At 43.6% G+C, this 17,786-nt stretch overlaps 1 protein-coding gene across 7 annotated transcripts in view; it reads left to right on the top strand.

Moving 5' to 3' along the window:
- The window catches only part of DGKZ (diacylglycerol kinase zeta), a 202,235-nt gene that overhangs the window by 165,364 nt on the left and 19,085 nt on the right, over positions 1–17,786 (top strand). For 5 of the 7 annotated variants that reach the window (XM_060261192.1, XM_060261190.1, XM_060261188.1 and 2 more), the window contains 6 exons: positions 593–693; positions 1,599–1,678; positions 3,042–3,086; positions 3,360–3,429; positions 10,764–10,804; positions 12,695–12,876. In XM_060261192.1, the coding sequence (XP_060117175.1) occupies positions 593–693; positions 1,599–1,678; positions 3,042–3,086; positions 3,360–3,429; positions 10,764–10,804; positions 12,695–12,876 (519 nt within the window). The remainder of the gene's footprint in view (positions 1–592; positions 694–1,598; positions 1,679–3,041; positions 3,087–3,359; positions 3,430–10,763; positions 10,805–12,694; positions 12,877–17,786) is intronic. The other 2 variants (XM_060261189.1, XM_060261187.1) reach the window with 1 other exon arrangement.

Here is a 17,786-nt window from a genome sequence, read left to right as displayed (position 1 = left end):
TGAAAAGATGGGTTAGTGGTATGCTGCCTAGCATAGGAGAAAAACAATATTTGGAGGGAGTTTGCATTTTTCCTGGCCTCCTGTCCATCTCAGCAAGCCTATCCTGCTTAGATCAAAACACAGTATTCTCCCACCTTTCAGATCTCTGTCTGTATTATTGATTGAAGGCTTGTAGTGGGAGCAGCACAAAGGAAACCCAGCCAGAGATGCTTTTTGGACATGGGGAATATCCTGTGCCAGTTTTGTCTTTTTTCCAGAGCTTTGTTGCAGTGTGTCTGCTTTAACAGTATAGCCCTGATGGCAGTGTCTTTGCAGATGCATCCTTAGCAAACCGTAGCACAGTGCCCTCAGCTGGGAGATGCAGCTATTAGTTTTTAGTTCATGTCCTAAGAAGGGCAGGATAAAAATTTTGAGGAATTCTCATAGCTGTTAGGGCTTTATGGAGCATTTTCTGTTGCCTTCTGAGATTTTGTCAGCTGAGAGATTCCCTACCTCCTCTTCCTTCCTTACCCAAAATAGCATCACTTTTGCTTTCTTTAGTGGGCCAATCCCAGTTTACCCTATCTCCCTTTTTTTTCTGCTCTGTATACAGACAGCACCCAGTCCCAGAGCGGCTACGAATCCGTGTCAGCCGAATTGGCATGCATGACTACGAGTCTCTTCACTATGACAAAGAGAAGCTCAAGGAGGCCTGTGAGTAGTTGGCTTTCCTAATCTGAGTTGCCAGGCCTTGTTTGGAGAAGGAGATAAGGTGGCCTCCAGGAGCAGGTATTAAAACCACTCCTCTCTTGACCAGCTGCCAGCTTTTAAGAGTCTACTGAAATGTGAAAACAATATAGAGGTTTGTGACACCGTAGCATACTTATTATTGCATAAGCATTTGTGAACAAGCATCTGCTTTGTCTTGTATTCAGATTTGCTTAAAACAACATAGTTGTGCCATTTCATTATGCACATAGCAGTTTTTGGAAAGATCCAGGGGTAATTTTGTAGAAAAATAGGTGGTGGAGCTCATCCAGGGATTGTTATGCAGCTGCACATACTATTCAATGGATAAGGAGGTGGAACTCTCAGAATGGTTCAGGAGCTGTGCTCCTGTGAGCTCCTACTGAATCTGAGGCCTGGAAAGATCTCTCATATACGAGTGTTCCACTCCTCAGAAGCAAAGACCTCTGTATGAGAAGGCTTCTGGTATAGCATTCTACCTATTCCACAGTCCACTCTTCTTCCAGAGAGCTCAAAGTGGTGTAATTGATTATCCTCTCAAGAGAATTCCTGACCCAAGATCAGCCACTAAGATTGATGGCTGAACAGGGATTTGAATCTGGTCTCTCCAGTCTAGCTCCAGTGCTCTAATCACTGCATCATGCTGACATGTTAAATTCTGCATGCCCAAATTTGAATGAGGAGGCACTTTCAAATAAGCAGGCCCATGTGTATTGTGAGGTCATGCAGCTTTGTAAAAAAACACTGCTTGTCACTTGCATGGTGGCATGATTGCTCACTATCCTCTTCTAGAGTTAAACTTGGCTGTCTAGGTTGTCAAGAACGCAGTTAGCAGGCAGAAGACTGTTTCATAATATGTTTTCATTTTTCAGCTGTGCCTTTGGGAATTATTGTTGTGCCTGGAGATAGTGACCTGGAGATGTGCCGGACTCACATTGAGAGGCTGCAAGAGGTGAGATGCTAGCAAAATTCTTAGTAGAAGAGGCATTCTCCCATCGTTGGCTGCACAGTAGAATTCTTTTGGGGGACAGATGGCAATGGCAATTGTGCTATAATTTTACTACTGTAAGGGGCATCGATGCCTCTGGAATTATCAACGCCACTATAGATTTTTGTGCATCTACTCCGCTCATGAATTTTAACTGTTGGAGGAATAAATGATACTGACTATACCTGCTCCCTGCTCACATTTCAGTGTACAAAGTAACAGAAAGTTGTTTAAGAACATAGTTTGAGTCAGTGGCACCTTTAAGAGCAACAAAATTTTATTCAAGGTTTTATTCAGTTTTATTCAAGGCAATCAAAATGCAGAAGTGGTTTAGTTACCGCTCATTGGTTCAAAGTGAGGCATTCCCTCTCTTCTCACTCATATAATCAGTTACTTTTTACTTTAGTGGAACCTGTGAAGTCAGAACTAATAGAGCTGAATAAGGTACACTTTGTAGTATGGGGAGAAGGGAAACAGTAGCTGATGGTGGTGCAATGAAAAGATGGAAATGGGGGGGAGAGGCAGAGACAGTATGTGCTTATTCTTTTAGATGTTAAATTTTAGTTCCGTTGATAATGAAAGTTTTACTGGCTCATTCCTTAGAGATTGGGGACTTTGCCTAGGTTAGTTTATCAGCAAGGACTTTGCCTAGGATTTTATGTTTGTGGATTTGTGTCCCTCCAAAGGCTCTACTTTGTTGCTTCTGGTTCTGAGGAAAACTTGCATCTTACCTACCAACTTTATATAAATAGAAAACACAATTCTTTTTAGCTGAAAAGTTCTGTTGGTTTCTTGCTTTGGTTCAAGCAAGAATGTACAGAGAAGACCACTATATAGTATTTGGATAACAAGGAAGTTAAACGGGTGGACAGTGTGTCTGCAGGCCAATCTTTCCCCCCACCCCCAACTTTCTGATTCACTCTTTGATACTTGAGGTCAGCCAGGTAAAGAAGCACTGAATATGCAAAATGTTCAGTGTGGAATAACCCAGAATCCTTCAAGCTTGGTTCAGGTGACAAAGCAAATTACAAAATGTAATTATGAATAAAGAATTTGTGTTCTGGAAGAGATGTGTAGCTTGATGCACATTTTAAAACCAGAAATATTGGTGTGGAGTAGCTCATGAAATTATTGCACAAGATTTCACTGCCTTTCCTTCAGATCTTTTCATTTTGCTTGAGACCCATTTGTCTGCAGTGGTTTGTAGACTAATTTCTTGGATTGCATAAACTAACCTGAGTTCAGAGGAGGCTGCCTGCTCAAAGTGTAAGGGAGAAATGCAAGCACATCAACTGTAGTGGTAACCCAGTTCCTTCCCTTTCCACAGGATTTCCCTTCATGCCCTTCCACTGTTCAGAGCCTGTTCTTTCAGGTGTGTATCCTCTGTCTCTCACCTTGGCCAGAACCACCTTTTTCTTTTGATGTGCTTGCCATTGATACCTGTCCAGTGAAGTTCAGTGCCTATTTTTTTGAGCCAACTTTGTGTCCTGTAGCTGTCAGCTTTCCCTATTTTTGTCCTCTTGTCACTACACATTTTATAGTGGGTCTGCCTGACCTTCCTAATGTAGAATCGAGCCATAAAAGATTTCTGAAAGAGGAGCATGTGTGGAAGAGGACTTCTTTTTGTTTTTGTTTTTTTATGCAGGAAGGGGATGGAGCCAAACCAAAGACACTGTCATGCCAGAAGCTGTCCCCCAAGTGGTGTTTCTTGGACTGTAAGTACATATGGAAATGTCTGTGTGCATGTAGTGGATATATACATTTAGAGATAGTGCTGGAGCTGATGCATCAGAATTTCCATTGACTAATGTTACCATCTTGGGGAAGTTTGTTGCCAGTGACGTGGGCGCTGTCATGGGAAATGATTCCTTAATCATACTGTTGTTTTCTGTGTAGAACCCAAATATAAGCTGGGTGGCACCTTCTGAAATGTCAGTTGTTCCCAGTTGCCTTTTGTTTCCTTTTTTTAGCTACAGCTGAATTTTTCAGCAATGGGGGGGGAGGGTTAAAGACCCGACCCAATTTCATGCTTAAAGTAACTCCTGTTCCTAGGTACTGCGGATGCTGTGAATTCCACTTGGTTTGTGAATAGGAACCTTGCTGCACAGAGATGTCTTGACCTGTATATCCAGCTAAAGTGAAGTATATAAGTAGCTGGCAGGCAAATTCATCCCAGCTGGATTCTAACTGAAGTTGGCTGGCAACTCTTGTCTTTCCTTTCTTCAGGCACAAAAAGAAAGATGCATTGGTCAAAGAATGTACAGAAGTTAAGCTTTTGTGCATTTTTAACAGTCCACTAATAAGGTGTATAAGGAACTTCTAGGCCAGGGAATGTGTATGTGAGCCAGTAAGGAACTGAGTGCAAAATTATTCCTAGACCTGAAAAAATAAAGTGAAGTTCCTGAATTCTGTATTAATAATGTCCACAAGACCACAGAAACTTGTAATTTTGGCTTACTGCCCAAAATATTTACAGGCCTATAAGCTGGCTCTAAACTTGAAGCTCCAAAGGTTGTTCTTTGTTACTGGATTAAATAATGTGGAGCATTTGTTACAGTTCCTGTCATAAGAATAGTTGACAGATTATTGAGATTCATTATTTTAGGGCCACAGAGGGCCTGGGATGGTGGTAGTGGAGAGGAAATGGCTAAATAGCGTCACAATTTTTTATTTCAATTTCAAGCATGGTGGTAGTAGAAAATGCTGACAAGTTGCAGCCAATTTATGGAGAGACATTCAGAGATGGTTTGCCATTTCTTGTCTCTGTGCTGTGACCCTGGAATTCCTTGGTGGTCTTCCATCCAAATTCTAATCAGAGCAAACCCTACTTAGCTTCTGAAATCTGACAAGATTGGGCTAGTCCATTTGAGGGCATTAATTTCAAGCATTGTAGAGTAGAATTCAGGCCAAACAGAGCACATTCCATCTTCTTCCATCAGGAGACACTGCTGTGTGTGGACCATTTTGATACCATGAAGTTGCATCTTGCTATTTCTTCACATTAGACTAAACATTCTTTCAGCTAAATATGAATCCCATTTTTCTCCAGCAGATGGCTATGTAAGAAAAGGAATGAGGGAAATGTGACAGCTTTAGCCTTACCCAGCCAGATCCAGCATAAGCTTCTAGAGCTAGTTGTATTCATAGTTACCTTTTGTAGATCAAATTCAATTACAGATTTTACAGTGGGAGTATAATGAGAAAAGGAAGTGCGGCTGTTTGGGGCTTCCCCCCCACCTTCGCTGAGCCTGTGACCCAGCCAACTATGTTTTTGCAAGAAACCCCCTCCCCCCCACACACACACTCGGTTGGGCAGCAGAGACTTATTTACAAACACAGCTTTGTTCCAACTCCTTTCTCAGACCCTTTCCCCCCACCCCAGCTGAGGAGCTGATACTGTGCTGTGCTGTGGACTGCACATTTCACTTTTACTAGCACATTTTTGCTGTTTTTCATTTTTGGTTTGAACAGGACTCGGGGGGCTCTCCCACAGACAGAGACAATAGAGTCTTTTGTGCCCTTGTAGCAGTGGAGGAATGAGTTCCCAAACACACAGGGAGCAGCTAGCTGCGGCTATTGGGCTGCAGTGAGCCTGAAAGCCAGCAAGGCCTCCCTCCACCAAGGTCATAGCAAGCACCAAGAAGGAGACCCAAGAGACTTAACAGGTGGGGAGAGTGCCTGTTCCCATGGAATTTAATACTAACCCAGGGAGAACCCAGAAAGAAACAAAATAGGTGGGCATAAGTCATACCAAGATTTGGAGATGAGTGGGAGAGATTTCATTCGAAGACTCTTTCATGCGTACTAAAGAATTTTCTCCATTCTTCCTTCCTGCTAGTTTTATTCTTATCTCATTTGGCGTCTCATAATCTCCTGTTCACAATTTTCTGGAGGTGTTTTGTTTTGTATGGCTCCCAGCCCTTATTTCAAGGGATGGTGAGAAGTGGAGCTGACCTTTAATCAGTTTTAACTGCTAAATTGTTAGCTTTTTTCTTCCCTTCCAATCCATTCCTCCTTCCTTATACAAAGAACTCTCCCATCAGATGTGCATAGTCTCTGGTCATGAGGAAAAGTGTGAGCTTACTGACATTGCTACTGTTTTGTGGACAGTGGTTATGATTTCCTGCTGAGGTGAAGCACTCTCTTATGCATATCCACATACGAGGGTCTTGTTCTCAGATATTACTGCAGCAGATTATTTTCTCCTTCTTGCCAGTTTCCCAGCAGCGTGTTCCAAATTGAGGAAAATGTGTTGATGAAAAAAGGCTTGAGTGGCATTCAAGGGCAACGCAGGCTCATTAAAATGGTTGAATTACTGGCCTTCATCAACTGCTCTGTGGCTGTAAATCTCTCCCAGGGACAGGATAAACGAGGCTCTTTCACTCTTCTAATCTGCTCTGGCTTGTGTCATGGATACCTCTCCCCCCTCCCCCCATTACTTGTCTATTCCCAGGGAGAATTCCCAAGTCTTTGTAGGATCCAGCCTTAGCAACCTCAACACACACGGCCATAAGGCCTCTTTAGCCTTATGAGAGATCACAATAGATGAACTTCCAGCTCTTAACTCAAGCACAGTCCTCTGTCAAGCTTTCCATTTGCCCTCTCTGGAGCTCTCAAACACAGTTCATATGTTGAATATGAGAGGATTATTGGACTTGAATGCATGCTTACTTTTATGCCTCCTCCACCCCCAACCACCACTATAACCGTAAAACAGTTTGGCCTCAGAAATCTCCAGTATGACCTAGAAATGCCTTTTAAAAAATATAGCTTTGTTGTCAGAGGGGAGTCCAAGGCAACAGATCATTTATATTGTTAGGATCTTACTGGCTTGCCTGGCATCTCATTAGGCCAGGGGTGGGGAACCTCCGTCCCGAGGGCCGTATACAGCCCTTAAGGTCACTTGGTGTGGCCCTCGGGGATTGCTAGGCTGAACCAAGCCATGTGGCAGCCTCTCTGGGGCTTGGCTGGCCAGTGAGTATCGTGGGGCCCAGCCGCACTGTGCAGCAGCCTCCCCAGGGCCAGGCAGGGATCACGGGGCCCAGATGTACTGTTCGGCAGCCTCCCTGGGGCCTAGCTGGCCGGCCAGAATTGCTGCAGGGCCTGGAAAAGTTACTGTCACAGTTCAGTTTGCACTTGATTTTCCCAGATGATGTGGCCTGATATGCTAATGAGTGTGTGACCTGATATGCTAATATTAGGGGATGTGGTCGAATATGCTACTGAGTTCCTGCTGGGCTTTTTCTACAAAAAAAGTCCTGGACCTATGCATTTGCCTAGGGCAACGGGCCCGGTGTGTTTGTGTGTGTGCACCAGATTAGGCTCTCCCCACATGACTTCAAATAGAAAAACAATTATTTGCATTAATTTTGCTGGCCTGAATCATTCTCCCTCTGCGGAGCACTGTTTTTTAAGTTGATCATTTTTAATGATGTTATAAATACCCATATGGCCCTTGGCAGAAAAAAGGTTCCCCACCCCTGCATTAGGCCTTTGAACTTTCTTCTGCCTTCTCACCTTCCTTCCTCCCACCTCACCTGCACACATGGCTGTGTGTCCAGGTAGTTAGAGACTTTAGTTTTCATGGCAGAGCCAGCTATCAGTGGTACGTGCTTTCAAGATTCACTGGGAATAAACTGTAACTTGGAATCCTGATTTGCAGGGCAACTGCAAACCATAGTTTGCTAGTTCAGATATAATGGCAAAGTGGCTTGCCTTGAACCCAGAAGTCAGGTTATTAGGTATACATAAGAGAAAATCACAAGCCCTAGAATCCCATAATCACTGCATTCATACATACATATATTTACATGGAAACAAGCCTGTTATTGAGTCCTGAGTCTGCAGGGTGCAGGTGCAGCAGAGTCCTCCAGGGCACAGGCTTGCTAGGCTAGCAAGCTTGGCAGTGGCCTCAGATGCTGGAGGAGAAGCGGGGTTAGCAAGTACTTGTGTTCCTCTTTCCTGCTTGTGGGTTCCTCGTTGCTCTCTCTAGCCCTCTGGGTCTCTCCTGTGCTCTTCCTCGAGCTCCCTTTCGGTTCAAGACCCCACCAAACTGTCCAATCCCTCTGAGAAAGGTCTGTTTGACAGCCAACCCTTGTTCTTACTGGTGTGTTCTCATTTTCTCCTTGAACCCATCCCCTAGCCTTACACTTGGCATGGGGTGAGGCTGACATACCTGTTTCCAATCCCCCTTCACCACCTGAGCTCTTGTCCACCACTTCTCTGTCACTGTTGCCTGTCTCTCCTCCCCATGGGGGAAATCCCTCCTCTGCTTCTGCTTCAAGCCTGGGAGACACCAGCGGCACTTCCCCAAGCTGTAAGATGATGTTGCCTGCTATTTCTTCTGACAATTGCCTGGCTCCCTTCAAGGTTTGTGAGTTCTCATCAGATCTCAGAAGTTAGGCAGGGCTGACCCTGGCGAATATTTAGAAGAGAATATCAGGAGGCAAACTATCAGGCCACTTCTCTGAATGTCTTCCATGCTCCAGTAGGGGTAGCCAGAGTTGCCATGACTTCCAGGCATGCATGCATGCACATGCGCACACAACATACAAAAAATACCTCCCCCCCCCAAAAAAAGGTTTGTGAGTGGGACTACTCTTGTACACTTCTGTGAATCAGAAGTAATCCTGTATTTTGCTCCTTAATGCTGGAGCAGTTCCCGATGTATCAGTAATGCTTTTTGGAGCTAGTGAGATTGCAGGAACTACTTCCATCTATGAAGTTAATCTTCATGCAATCAGAGGCATATACATAAGACTGTGATTGATTCTGTTCAGGTCATTGTTCATCTGCCACCTATTTAAACTGAGTGAAGCAACCTAAGGCATTTGATTCTTTTTGGAAATAATTGTGGGCCAACTGTACAAGATGAAAAGGTCTAAAGGAATAAAATTGTCTGCCTTCATAATCAATTAATAGAAAATACTTTATATTTTAATATTTTAAAAATGCACAGATTTCCATAGTGGGCTTTAATTCTTGGATTACTGTATTGGAAAGGGCAAGAGGTCCTACACATGCAGCTCTGTAAGCAAGTCATTCAGCTACACAGGAATCCCTTGAACACTTCTTGTGGCATGATAGTTTTTATTTAAAAAAACCTTCAATTCCTGTCTATTCTATGTATTGCACTTACTCTGTCACCACAGTGTGAGTTTAGCTGATCCTTGATGCTTACATCAAGGTTTGTTGCTGCTGAAAAGGTGGATCCTTTCCAAATGACCAAGGCATACTAAATATGTTTCTTCCACAAAATCCAAACATGTTCCTTCAGAAAAGCAATTGCATTGTAGAACATTTACAGGGCCGGATCGGGGGGGGGGGGGGGGGGCAGAGGGGGTGTTTGCCCCAGGTGCCACCAGAGGAGAGGCGCTGAATTGGGTGCACCCTAGGGGGGCAGGACAGGGGAGAAAGATTGGCTGCTTTTGCCACTTTCTTCACAAGGCGGGGAGATAGCAAAAGTAGCCCCACAGCTTCTCTCCTCATTTAAGCACCCTGCCAGGGTGTTTAAATGGGGAGGGAGGCAGATCGCCTACCTTTGCCATCTCCCTGCAAGGCAGGGAGGCAGCAAAAGCAGCCCCACGGCTTCCCTCCTCCCGAGGGGTGTTTAAATGGTGGGGAGGCAGCCCTGCAGCTTCCCCTCCTCTTTTTTGAGTGGAGAAGCTATTTTTTTGTTTTGCCCCCACTCAAAAAATATGTAGATACAGCACTGAACATTTAGTTGGTCCATTTTCCAAAAAGCAGTTCTTTCCCCCTCAGCTAAATTCTTATAGCAAACACTTTGCATATTGCAGTTGTGCGAGTGTTGCAGGCATCCAGGGCATGCTCATCTGCAACACAGGGGGCACAAATGGCAAAGTCAACAGAAGTCTGTGGCACTTCTTGTCAAGAGCAATAAGGCCTGTGATGTAGCCCGGCCAGCTCTCCTGCCTACCTCTCCAGTACTGCACCGCTGTTTGCTCCCAGGCAAAACCACAAGGAGATGGGTTGCATTTTAGAGACAGGAGAACAGCCATATTGTTACAGTGACTGGGTTTTTTGAGGGCATGAAAGACCAAGGGAAAATGTGGGTACTAACGAGACACTTCACAGCATTCTTACTGTTTCCATGGTAACAGAAAAATAGGGGGAGCTGTATTTCACAATATGTATGCTTGGGGCATGAGTGAATGTGTAAATTTTTCTCTTAAACCAAAGGCATTTAAAAAATTCCTAAATTATGTGTATAATTTTGGATGTAACTTGTAGCATGCTTTGAAATCTGCTGCTGTTGTCCTGTCATGTATATCTTCCCTTGCTTCTGTCTTCTAGAGTGCAAAATGGTCCTTATGCACATTAATTATAGTTCCCTGGTTGTGATAGAGCCACTAACATGAATTAGCCTTGCTTTTTCTTCTGTATAGATTTTGTCTTGGTCATTGCAAACTACAATTATGCCGCATCGGAGTTTAAACCTAGTTCGTTCCTGTGCATTTGCATGTTTTCTACTCCTCCCTCCTTCTCCTTTAGTGTGCAGAGCTTGATTGAACACTCCCCAGCTTGGTTAAGTTCCAGTTCATTCAGATGTCCAAATGCAGGAACCTCAAGAACTAGCATTTGTTGACTTCACACAAACTAGGTTTCTAAATCTATTAGGATTCTGAACCTTGATTACAGTCCTAGCTTGTGTGAGCTAAACAACACCACTTCACGGAGGCTACTGCATTCATGCATCACAGTGGATTGCAGTTGATTAAGCCAAGAAGTGTTCAGTCAAGTTCCGTGCTGCAGAGAAGGAGCAACAAGAGGTATGTGTGAACACAGCAGGAAAGGTTGTGTTTGTGTCCAGTCATTACTTCATAATGTCTGAAGGCAGCCTAGGAGATTCTCAGCATGCCTTGATTTTCTCTGTCTCTCCTGTGGATCTGTAATTTGAGGATGAACTTACTGCTCTACCTTGCAGGGTTGCTGAGAGCATTACAGAGAAAATGTATGTGGAGCATTCTGAATGATCTAAAACATTATCTAAATACTAAGTGTTATGTTTTACTCTCTTTCTTTCTTGCAGCAACTACAGCAGATCGGTTTTACAGAATAGACCGTGCACAGGTGAGCTCTAGTTTGCATTCAGGGAAAGGTAAGAATGGCTGTATGCCTGCAGAAATGCATATATGTGGAGCCTACAACTTGAAATCCATTCCTCTAGAATCCAAGCTTTGGATTTTATCTATGGAAGAAAACAATTTGATGTTGAGGTTTCCTGCAGTCAGAAATTTCTAGACCTTTTCCTTGATTTCCTTTTCATTCTTGATCCACTCATGTGGAAGCAGTGTTTAGGGTACAATGTCACTAAATGTGTAGAGAAGAATATCTGGAAAACATAGGGAAGGTTTGTAAAGCTTCTTCATTTATTGAGACTGTAGTAAACATGGATTTGTCTCCTGGGAAATCTCTCATTTTTCTACACATATTGGATTGGATACAGCAGTAAATTCCCAATAGCAGAAGGGAGGGGGGTATTTTCATCAATTTCCTGCTTTCCACCACAAATCTGTTCACCCCTTATAGTGTTTTTGAGGGTTGCAGCTCCCTTGAACAACATTTTGGGGAGCATATCTAGCTGCAGTGAAACCAAAAAAATAGTACCATTCTGCTGAGGCAAACCCTTTCCTTCAGTAGAAATTACCATTAAATCTAACCTGTTTCTTTCTCAAGTCTTTACAGTATTTCACAAGTCACAGTTGTAGGTGAAAGTTCCATTTTAAATGCAGTTTAAATGGAGTTCCATTTTAAATGCAGTTTAAGACCCTAAATTCTGCCCTGAAATACAATAAGTAAATGCAATGCATTATTATTCTGGAGAGCCAGTTTGGTGTAGTGGTTAAGTGTGCGGACTCTTATCTGGGAGAACCGGGTTTGATTCCCCACTCCTCCACTTGCACCTGCTAGCATGGCCTTGGGTCAGCCATAGCTCTGGCAGAGGTTGTCCTTGAGAGGTTGTCCTTGAAAGGGCAGCTGCTGCGAGAGCCCTCTCCAGCCCCACCCACCTCACAGGGTGTCTGTTGTGGGGGAGGAAGGTAAAGGAGATTGTGAGCCGCTCTGAGACTTTTCGGAGTGGAGGGCGGGATATAAATCCAATATCTTCTTTTCTTCTATTATGTTTCCAGTTTCCATAACATAGACAATTTGTACCCTTATACTTAGCAAAAGTACATCATAGTCTGCAGGTTTTGTTTTGGGGCTAAAAAGTTTTGGTTTGGTTCTTCTCTTGCTGAGCGAGAAGCATGAGAGTGGGACAAATGATTTCATATAAGCAGAGAAACTGGAATTGGTAGGTATACAGAGTGGCAGCCCCTCTCCCTTTTGAAACCTGCACCCTGGAACATACTTTGTTTTGCTATTCTTAGAGAAGTAATGTAATTCCATGTCCTTTCCCATCAGTGTTAGAATATTTCTTTCTTAAAAATGTAAAGTTCTCCATTCCCTAGATTTTGTTCAAGTGGCTGGATTTCATGTTAGCATCCATACTGTATATTCCATGTGTACCCTAGTCTGTCATATCTACTAGTGAACAATGTGGTCAGTGGTTATAGCACTTCTGTACACTCAGCAACTTCAGATGTGAATCCATGACTATATTTAGGCAACATTCACCTAAAGATGTGCATGAGCCCAATCCATGTGGGTGCTGTCATACACACTTCCCTCCTGCCCCTTCTCTTCTGCAGAGAATCTTGGTAAACTAACTCCGTCTATCTGTGACAAACATGAGTTAACTGGGATGAACTGTTAGCATGGGATGTCTGTATGTATAAAACTTTTGCTAAGGTTCCAGAAAGGGCATTTCTAATCAGATGTCAGTGCTTTGTTTGCCCTTCTCCCACTATCACTTTTGAAAAGGAACTAATGTCGGAGCTCGTGACTGTCTAGAAGATGAATGGCAAAGCTGGATGTGGTGTGTTAATCCTATCTCTGAAGTGACTGACATATACTTTTCAGGAACATCTGAATTATGTGACAGAGATCTCTCAGGATGAACTCTTTGTGTTGGACCCAGAGCTTGTGCTCACCCAGACTGTGGGCACGTCTCCTGCCATGCCTGACCTTGTGGATGTGCCCTCAACACCCACAAGTCAACACCCTGCTGTCCCAACTTCATCACCAAACACACTAGTTTCCAGGTGAGGCAGCATTAATTTGTTAGACAGGCTATCTACACCTGATCTGAATTGCAGTTGGTAAATCTGACATTGTATGAAGCCAGGATTGCAGTTCAGTAGTGGCATGCTGATACATGTAAAACAGAGCTAGTGTGGTGCAATAAAATAAGTGAAAAAACACCAAGTGATTTATTTCCTGGCCCTTTCAAGCTAGGCAGATAACTACTTGTTACATTTAACACATGACCCCAGCAGGGATTGGCAGAAGGATGTTAGCTGTGGGTTCCCTGTAGGGACTCAGTTCAGAAGTGCCTGATTTGGAATGGGATCATTACCTGGGTGGAGAAGTGCCTCCAACCTGCATCCTCCTGCACAGTTTTCCCAACCCCAAATGGCTGGAGGTGGGGAGGCTGCACAGGTTTGAGAAAATGGTGGAGAAAGAAGCTGTGGAACTCTGTTTCTTTATATGACTATAGCAGCAAGATTATTATTATTGTTATATGTACAGAAATGGAAGTGTCTGACAATACCTGCAATAGAAGAATGGCTGGAGATGTTGGACTTTGCAGCAAAGGCTAAACTTAATGCATTGGTTAGGGGAAAGACAATTAGCTTGTTATTACAGATTAGAATCCCCTTATAGACTTTTTGCAGGCAAAAGACAATAATGACTTGATTATTTGTGGTTTTGATGTTTAAGATACAAAAAAAGAGAATTCTTTATATAGAAAGAGCAAGGAATAACTGTAATAAGACTTAAGTTTGTTGTAGCGAAAATCAGAAGCCTTCTTCTATTTTATGTATTGGTTTTTTCTGTTCCTTTTTTCCTTTTATTTTCTCAATAAAACTTAAAATACAAAAAGAGAAGACAGTGGAGGAAGACACAGGGAAGGAAGGCTGGAGCCCCTCCTCCACTTTGCCATGGTATCAGTACAGATAAAGGCCTTACAGCTTAGGCTGCCAAGATCCACCATGAGCCCTCTTGACAAAGATTCCATCTGGGCCTCCCCATATCACCCTGATTCAAACCAAATATCAAAACAAAAAAGGCATTTGGCTTCCTGATCCCATACATTATAGAATAATAATTGTAAAAAGGGGGCATGAGATTATTAAATAATAGATTTAACTTATTCTTTACACTGCACAGGTTGCAGTAGGATACAGTACAAAAAATGAGCAAGCAGAATCAGAAAGACATCAAAGGACCTAGCCAGAATACTGAATTGCACTATATATTAAATACAGATGAGATACACATTACCTGGGAGAAGCCCCAGTGAATGAAGTGACACATCAGTCTCTTTAGAAAAAGTACTTAACGGGGGGGGGGGGGGGGAGTTTAGAATATTTCTGCTCAGCCCAAACAAAAGCTCTTGGCAGTGTAAAGATGCTTAATGGGGAAGGATTGGGGGAGATATGAAAAGTCATTCATATCCTTACTGGAGAGAGGAGTCATGTTAGCAGAGTTCCCAGATGGTGGTGGTGTTTTTTAGTGGCACAATATTACTTTTTGGTTTCACCACAACAGTCTAACATGGCTACCCTTTTGGAATCTGTCCCTACTATTGTCAGATGTCACAGCTACTGACTCAGTTTGCACCAAGATTTCACTAGGGGTTTCTTTTCAGTACTGGACCTAGCACCAAGCCCTGTAGTATCCCACTGCTTACCACCTTCCATTGTGAAAACTCATTCTCTGTTTCCTGTTAATTAATCAGTTTTTAATCCACAAGAGGTCTTGTCCTCTTATCCCATGACTGCTGAGTTTTACTTAGAAGCCTTTGATTGGAAACTTTTATCAAAAGCTTTCTGGAAATCCAGGTAAACATTTACAGGGTCACCCTAATCCACATGTTTATTCACCCCCTCAAAGAAACCTAAAGGGTTAGTGAGATAAGATCTTCCCTTACAGAATCCATGCTGATTCTTCCTCAGTCAAAAAAAACTACTACACGTTCATATCATACGGTTTGTGGTCCAAAACCAACATATAGTGTACAGTATAAATATATCCAAGTGGGCAGCCATGTTGGTCTGAAGTAGTTGAACAAAGCAGGAGTCAAGTGCACCTTTAAGACCAACCAAGTTTTATTCAGAACGAGGGGATATATGCCTAATGCAAAAGCAAAGAATTTGCAGATTATATTATCCAAAGTATAAGTCCCAATGTATACTTGTCTCACTCCTGTTGAAATTATTTCTCTTCAGTCTGAGAGTATATTCCATAGTTCCTTTACGAGTGAACCGATGCTCATGTGATTAATAGAATTCCAAAAGCCAAAGAATGAGGTATTTCCAGGTACAATATCATGTTTCAAATGGTTCTTTATCCAAACTACTTTTATCTTTATCCAAACTACTTTGGCTTCTGAGTGGGACCAAATCTCAGAATTTCAAGCAGACTAAAGTTCATGCCCGAAGCTCAAATACTTTGGCCACCAAATGAGAAGGGAGCACTCCCTGGAGAAGACCCTGATGCTGGGAAAGACAGAATGCAAAAGAAGCAGGGGATGGCAAAAGATGAGATGGCTGGACAGTGTTACTGATGTAACAAACACTAATTTGAGCAGACTTCGGAGGAGGGTGGAAGACAGGAGGGCCTGGCATGACTTTGTCCATGGGGTCGCAAAGAGTCAGACTCGACTGTGCGACTGAACAACAACAACAAAGTTCATGCCACAAGGCTACCCAGTTAGAAGCCTATATATGTACACCATATGTTGGTTTTGGACCACAATGATATGAACCTGTAATTGAGAGAAACATAAATTATTGGGTTTTATACAATTTATTTGCATTATGTGAATCTTTATAGTGGTCTAAACAGCATTTGGTGTGGTTTTTAAACTGATATTTACAATGTCCTCCCCCCATCTTTTGTCTTTTTTTATTCTTCCTCAGTAGCTTTTATTCGTCAGTGTGCCTACTAATAACAGTTTCTGCCAACTTACCAACAGTTTCTGCCAACAGTCTTTAATAACAGTTTCTGCCAACTTACCCAGTATCAATGTTAGACTGACTGGTCTGTAATTTTCCAGATCTCCTCTAGAACCCTTTTTAAAGATGCGGGTTACATTAGTTACCTTCCAATCCTCAGGAATGGAGGCAGATTTTAATGATAGATGGCATATTTTGTCAAAAGATCCACAAGTTCACACATTTGAGTTCTTTCAGCACTCTTGGGTACATGCCATGTGGACCTGTTATTCCATCAATTTTTAATTTGTCCATCAGTCACGTGGCCTCCTCTCTCATCACCTCTATTCAACACAGGTCTTTTAACACCCCTCCTGAAATTGGTGGTTGTGGGGTGGGCAAGCACTTCCCACCTTCTACACTGAAGACAGAGGCAAAAAATGCATTCAACTTCTCTGACATTTCCCCATCGTCCTTCAGTAATCTTTTCTCCCCCTTGTCATCCAAGGACCCCACTGCCTCCCAGGCTAGTTTTCTGCTTCTAATGTACTTGAAGAAATTTTTATTGTTGGTCCTTATGGTTTTTTTCAGTATGTTCCTTATAGTCCCTTTTTGCCTGCCTGATCACTGACATGCATTTTATTTGTCAAAGCCTATGCTCCTTTTTATTTACCTCACTTGGTCTAGCCTTCAGGCCCATAGCCAGAAAATTCCAGATGGAGAATATTTTTGGATGGAGGGCCCCCCCCTCTGGTGCCCCCCGCTCTGGCCCCAGTCTCCGGGCCCCACCCCTCCTCCGCGCGGCACCGCCCCTTCCCTCCCAACTCACCAACGTGGCGAAACAAGGAAAAGTGGGCTTCAGGAGCTCTTTCAAGACGCCCCCCCCCGCCCCTGCTGGTCACATGACCAGTGGGAAAAGCTGCTCCAAGGCCAGCGGTTCCTACGCCGGCTTTACAGTGCGCTCAGCAAGTTCAGCACTGGGTGAACTTGCTGAGCGCGCTGTAAAGCTGGTGTACGAACTGCCGGCCTCAGTGCGGCTTTTCCCGCCGGTCACATGACCAGCGGGGACGTCTTGAAAGAGCCACTGAAGCCCGCTCTTCCTTGTTTCGCAATGTTGGTGAGTTAGGAGGGAGGGAGAGGCAGGTACCCGCAGAGTGGAGTGAGAGCCACCAAAGCAGCACAGAGAGAGTGGGGGCCAGGGAACTGAAGGGCCATAAAGGTCCAGGGGGGCTGGGGGGGCGCGAGTTCATTAGTGTGCTTCCATTAGTGTGTTTGTTTATTTATTTGGTTAATTTATATTCCGCCCTATCCCAAATGGGCTCAGGGCAGATCACACACAGATAAAATCAAATAGATACAGCACAATAAAATCAATAAATACAGTTAAAACAATGACATAGCCCAAAACAGTGTGACATAGGCGGCAGGCTCATAATACAGGTTAGGGTAGAATTAGCGGCCCAGATACCAAAGTTCCAACCACTGTGGGGGAGGATAGCTGATGGTATAGGCAATAGGGCAGATGGTGTCTGCCCGCCTCAGCCGAACGCCTGGTGGAACAGCTCTGTCTTACAGGCCCTCCGGAAAGGTAACAAATCTGGTGGGACCCATATCTTCACCAGGAGCTAATTCCACCAGGATGGGGCCAGGGCCAAGACAACCCTGGCCTTGGTCGAGGCAAGACGGACGTCCCTTGGGCCAGGGATAACAAGAAGATGTTGATTGGCAGATCGTAACTGCCTTTGGGGCTCATATGGGGAGAAGTGGTCCCTCAGGTATGTTGGTCCCATGCCATGTGAGGCTTTGAATGTCAATACTAGAACCCTGAGGCGAATCCGGTACTCGACTGGTAACCAGTGCAATGTGCGCAGCATTGGTCGACTGCTTGTTTGTTTGTTAACCATGCAGAGCTTTTTAAAATATCTATTCATCCTTTCCTAACTTGCAGTATACGTTTTATCTGAGCTTCCAGTATTATAGTTTTAAATAGTCTCCAAGCTTCCTGCAGGGAT

This window comes from Heteronotia binoei, chromosome 21 (genome assembly GCF_032191835.1).
Source record: "Heteronotia binoei isolate CCM8104 ecotype False Entrance Well chromosome 21, APGP_CSIRO_Hbin_v1, whole genome shotgun sequence".
Classification (NCBI taxonomy): Eukaryota; Metazoa; Chordata; class Lepidosauria; order Squamata; family Gekkonidae; genus Heteronotia; species Heteronotia binoei.
This window is presented reverse-complemented; position numbering and strand designations above follow the sequence as displayed.